Source organism: Melitaea cinxia, chromosome 4, assembly GCF_905220565.1.
Source record: "Melitaea cinxia chromosome 4, ilMelCinx1.1, whole genome shotgun sequence".
Lineage (NCBI taxonomy): Eukaryota > Metazoa > Arthropoda > Insecta > Lepidoptera > Nymphalidae > Melitaea > Melitaea cinxia.
Window position 1 is genome coordinate 14,972,092 of NC_059397.1, and position 6,000 is coordinate 14,978,091.

The 6,000-nt window shown below is 34.4% G+C and overlaps 1 protein-coding gene across 1 annotated transcript in view; it reads right to left on the reverse strand.

The window, feature by feature from the left end:
- Positions 1 to 4,706, reverse strand: part of LOC123670425 (kinesin-related protein 4-like) — a 39,531-nt gene extending 34,825 nt beyond the window's left edge. The window contains exons 1-5 of the mRNA XM_045603920.1: positions 4,556 to 4,706; positions 4,199 to 4,433; positions 3,968 to 4,124; positions 2,209 to 2,414; positions 1,262 to 1,387 (exon numbers count right to left, since the gene is read on the reverse strand). Coding sequence (XP_045459876.1) covers positions 1,262 to 1,387; positions 2,209 to 2,414; positions 3,968 to 4,124; positions 4,199 to 4,433; positions 4,556 to 4,706 — 875 coding nt within the window. The remainder of the gene's footprint in view (positions 1 to 1,261; positions 1,388 to 2,208; positions 2,415 to 3,967; positions 4,125 to 4,198; positions 4,434 to 4,555) is intronic.
- Positions 4,707 to 6,000: the final 1,294 nt, after the last annotated feature.

Genomic DNA, 6,000 nt, shown 5'->3' on the forward strand with positions numbered 1-6,000 from the left:
CCAGGTGAAGGCCTCAACCCTAGGGAGTTAAGAATCTTCACAGACGGGTCGAAAACATCAACAGGTACAGGTTCTGGGGTCTACTCAGAAGACCTGAATATCCACATCTCATCGCCATTAGGAATCCACAACACCGTCTTCCAGGCGGAATGTATGGGAATCATAATGGCAGCAACAGCGATCAAGTCTAGAGAGGTACAGGGTTTTCCAATCCGTATACTTTCCGACAGCAGATCGGTCCTGCAAGCCCTACAGAGCGACATTATGACATCAGGGCTAATATACGAGTGCCATCGAGCTCTGACGAAGGTAAGTGAAACAAACACCATTACCCTTCAATGGATAAAGGGACACAGTGGATCGCGAGGCAATGACGCGGCCGACCGACTGGCGAGGAATGGATCGGAGATGAGGGTCCACGGACCCGAACCCATTCTGCCTCTGCCATTCGGATGGCTGCGCAGCCAGCTGCGACACAACACCAAGGTAATGCACCAAGAATATTGGACAAACCTAACTACCTGCAGGCAGACCAAGGAAGCTCTTCCGACGATCAACCCAGGATTGTCCCGCAAACTTCGCGGTTACGGAAGAGCCCAGCTCCGACTACTGGTCGGGGCGCTTACGGGACATGCCTTGCTTAACAAGCACTTACACAATCTAGGTGTTACAGACAGACCCCTGTGCAGAGCGTGCCTGGAGGCAGAGGAAACGGCCTCACATATCCTGCTGGAATGCGGTGGTGTGGCGAACTACAGGGCACTACACCTTGGGACACCGAGGTTGCTCCAGGAAGTCGTCGGCAACGTGAAGGGTCTGCTAGGCTTCCTCAAGGAGCTTGGCTGGCACGAATAGTGCCCACCAGCCGATCACGCAAAAAAGGCGCATCAAGACGTCGAGTTGCGGAAAATAGCCCGTGTACAACAAACAAACAAACAAACAAAAGGTAAAATGATAAAGTTATAAACGTATATAGGATTTACAAGAAAATCTCTTATTATAATACTAGCTGTGACTGCAACTTCGTCCTCGTGGAATTAAAAAAAAAATGTTTAGTTCACAGAGTTACAAAATAAATACATTTCTAAAATAAAAGAAGCGTAAGTTACGCCTTATTACATCAGCTATCTGCAAGTGAAAGTCAAGTCAAAATCGGTCCAACCGTTTCACAGATTAGTTGGAACAGACAGAGAGACAGAAAGACAGACAGAAATAACTTCTATGTGTGATTTTTATAAATTTAACTTAGCATATAACTCACTGTAACGTAGATATTGTTTCTTCCACAGCGGCGGGTGTTACTGCACAAATTATACTCGTTTTAGCATTACCCCCGAGCGAGTTTTGAAGCATCCGTGTCAATTTACTATCACGATAATTAACGTGCCTGAAAAAAAATATATAATAAAAATTTAAAATTACTATCTAATATATAAAATTCTCGTGTCGCGGTGTTTGTAGTTAAACTCCACAACTAACTAAATAGACCACACGACTGAAGTAAAACTTCTTTAGCTCCTACAGCAATATACGCGACGATACGAAACACAACTCTCTCTCTTTTTCTGTCTTTACTAACTTATATCTCCCACTCAACTTCCGTTTGCTTCGCCCGATCACACTTCGACAAGCTCTCGTCACGCATCCACCAGCTTGCTCGCTAAGTCAAGCAAGCATAAAGTTTTACTTCAAAAACGACAAATTCTACACAAAGATTTGTCATGAGTGGGAATATGTTCCACAGTTTTTACTAGGTTTGACTGAACATAAAAAGATGTTTGAATATCTGTTATTTACATAACAAGAGTACATTAAATAATAAAGAATAAAGTTGCAATTGCAACATACAACTATTTAGATATGTAATACGAGAAGAAAAATAATTTTCGGACCAGCTATACTTTTATCTGAATCTATGTCGAAGAGGTGTGTAGTCCTGACTCGGTAGGTCTTCCTCTATACTTGGATCGTGGTGAAGTCAGATGATATGTTAGCACAACCTTTCTGTATGCCACGCAAACGAGAAGTGTGTCGCATCGCTCGTCCTCGCTATTTAAGGGCGGCGCGTCGATCACCCCACTACTCTAACGGCTGATAAATGGCAACTGACATTATCTGAATACACCCAAGTCAAACACTTGACGTTCCGTATTCATACTCTGCGACATATATAATGAACTAAATTAATTTTTAAATATTTCTACTTACTTATTAGGGTCATCAGACAATTGCTTAATAACTAAAGCTAACGAAGATAGAGACTTGTTGATATGCGTTCCTTCCTTGAAACGTAGCCCCGTTGCTCCGGTTTGTCCGGAACGTTCCGAGCCCGCTAGGTCGACTAGATTCAACTGTGACACATTCACTGAACCCACTTCCTCTTCACCTTCAATGTGTTCACGAGATTCAATAGTCTAAAACAAATTAATATAAGTCTCATTTTTCTTATATATTGAAAATTTATTTATATATTATTAAGCTTTAATGCATCTTTTTGCATGTGGTGTTCACATTAAGAAATTATAACATTTAGTTAATTCTAGTTTAATTTTACTTCATTCTATAATGAGGCTTAACAAATGCTGGTAATCCTGAATAAATAAATAATTAAAAAAAAAAAGATAATGTTGATAATTTTTTGATAATTTAGGTATAATCATTATATACATACATATAAAGTTTTTTTTGTATGATAACAATAGTAAAGTGATATGCATTGTATCTACAGCTCCAATGCAGTTATCAAATAATATATATAATCAAATAAATTTTCGACACAGTTTTTGTTTATGTTTTGTTTGTAAATTTAGTTGTATGTGTTTAGTTTTAACTGTTGGTTCCTTACAATAAAAATAAATAAATATATATATATATATATATATTATTGTGTAATATTTATATTGATTATATATTTGTGGTTTTGGTTTCTAGGAGTCATCATTTATTTGATCTAATGGTTTGATCGTATGCGCTTTTGTTTGATGAAAATATGATCATATTTCTTTAAAATATTTTCATATAAAAATGTGTTATTACTTACAATTTGAAAAATGGAGTGTGACCTACTGCTCTCTTCATTCATATTTGTGGCGCCTGTTTGCCTGTTAGCTTTGCCCTTGAAATTAAATAAAGTTATTTAACATACATTTGTATTTTGATTGAATTAGCCTGCAACATCCTACTGCCGGGCAAAAGGGGGTCTTTATTCGTTATAAGGTAATGACTATACGCATTTAACGAAAAAAAAAAAAAAAAAAAAAAAAAACTCAAAATTGCTTCAATTTAACATTTGGTACATTGCAAAGTTAGGTACTTAAGATTATTGAAAGTGTTATACAATAATCCTGAGTAAATAACAAGATATAGCATCGCACTCAGCCTGTACTATCCCAATGTGGATTTAGGTTACTGTTTATCACATAAATTGTATCTTTTTTTCTTCTGTAAATAAATAAATAAATAAATAAAAATAAATAAGGTCTCTTTCTCTATGTAGGAAAAGGATTGTAGCTTAATTCACCACGCTGCTCCACTGCCCGTTGGCAGATATATTCACTACTATAAGTAATAATTGCTACCAGGTAATTATGATAACAACCGGAACCGACGGCTTAACATGCTCTCCGTGGCACGGTGAGGAGATCCTCAAGGACAGACCTCCACACCGGAAATAAATATTTGTACAGATATAAATATCCATCCCAAGACATTAATTGAATCCACAATCACTAGTGATTAGGTACCTACGTACACCTGAGCACCTGTATACTGAAAAAATTCAAACTTAAAGGTGAAGAAAAGAAATTTGAATAATTTAACTGTATCATGAGAAATCTTATGACACTATACTAAATGAGAAAGTTAAGTTCTTAACATCACTTAAAATAAGATTCTCATACTACGATAAATCCTCTTTTATATTTAATCTAGAAAAAAATATGAATTTATAGGTAAACATATTTTTTACCTCATTCATAATTTCTAATACTTCTTCTGGTGAAGTGGTCAGTCTTTCAGTAGCATCAACTTTGACTCCACTGTGATATGTTTCAGTTATTTTAATATTCTTCTTAAGGTTTAACAAGTCTATTAAATTTTCATTGTATATCTCAACGTACGATACCCTGAAAAATACACATTTTATTATCATAATATTAGGATTGTTAATTTAAATCTGTTTATCAATAAAGAATAGTACCTTACTAAGAAGTCTCTATCTGGAATACTTTTAATAATATCAAATAGGTTTTCAACAGCCAGTGGTATTATACCGGGAGCCTCTTTCGTGCCTGTCATAGTATACGTTTTTCCTGAGGATGTCTGCCCATAGGCGAAAATAGTGCCGTTGAAACCAGCGGTCGCAGCTTCGACAATTGGCTTCGCAATATCATTATATACATCACGAGTATTTGTGTCTTTATTATAAACTTTGTCTGAAATTAGAAATGCAAATTAAGTGACCTTCAGCTTGATGTAAAATAGGTATATATATGTTCAAGGCATTGCAAATGCTAACACATTCTACTGGTTTGCTACTCGATTAGCTTATACGTACCGAAAGTATAACACGGTCCAACATCTCTTCCATTTTGATCTATTTGATAGAGCGTGTTATTGTTTACGCGCCATTGGTAGCCAAGCTGGTCATCAATTTCGCGAGGAATAAGCGGCCGGACTTTGACAACAACTTTAATATTATCACTCATTTTAGAAGACTAATTTACTCGTTATTAATAATATTTCCTAAACAGTAACTTCTTTAAATGAATGAATCAAGATAAAGTAACGTTAACATTTTCGTATTAGTTTGCAGTTAAAATGTTGAATACGAATTACGAAGTTCCCCTGACAGACCGTCACCAAAATAACCAACGGATAATTTCAATTTTACTTTTTACTGACAATAGACAATCTTTATTTTTTTTTAGCAAAGAAAAATGATAAGATATTACCTATATTTATACCGTCCACTGCCCAGTCTTTTCCCCTGTATTTTTTATACTTTATTTATTTAAATTGTAAGCTATTAAATTAAGTTAAGCGTGCTATAAATTATAAACCCAGATATATTCTACCTTGTGGGTTGTAATACCTATAGAAAATTAAAAATAATGATTTAAATGATATTTATACTATATGTAAATATTTTAATCATAAATAAATAAAATGTAATTTATAAAAATTTGTAATATGTAATTAGTAAAGGTACGTCTAATAACTGATATCACACTTTACAATAAATAAGCAAATCAAAGATTCAAAGCTATATTTTTTAACATTGTCTTTGAATTTAGTGAAAAGCTATCTTCAAATCGATGTCAAGTGTCAACTCCAAAATTTCAAATCACCATTCTTTTTTATTTATTTATTGAGAGCTGGATACAAGATCTTCGCTAGTTCGCTCCATAAGTAGAATGAATAAATATTGAAAGGTTCGCTCCATGGATCGAGTGAACATACTTCATCCTAGGGTTCGCTCTAATCACCATTCTCCAATGACCAAAGAGTATATAAAGGTACCAGTGACACTGTTGCCAACTTGGGGATTTCCCTCTAAGTTTAAGGATATTTTACAAGTAGCGGGAAAGTTTTAGGGGGTAAACCTTTTGGGGTTTTTTTTTTTGGGAATTATTAATTCCTTGACATTTAAACGTTGAAATGTTTTAGTTTATTAAAGAATAGAAGATAAGAATAATATATAGATAATAATAATATATAGATAAGAATAATATATAGATAAGAATAATAATAAGAATCAAGTTTAAATCAAGTTTTAATCAAGGTTAAATTTTCATATCACGAGATTACGAACAGTGAACCTCATTTGTGACCATTAAAGAAATGCTTAACAGATTTACGGTACCCATGTATGATTTTAAAAACGACTCTGGAAAAGTAAGTGATGTAGAGTTTCAATAACTGATTATTATAACAAATGCAATATAGTTAATTTAAATATATGATTTTATATAATAAAAAAAGATTTTTATTTGTTAATTT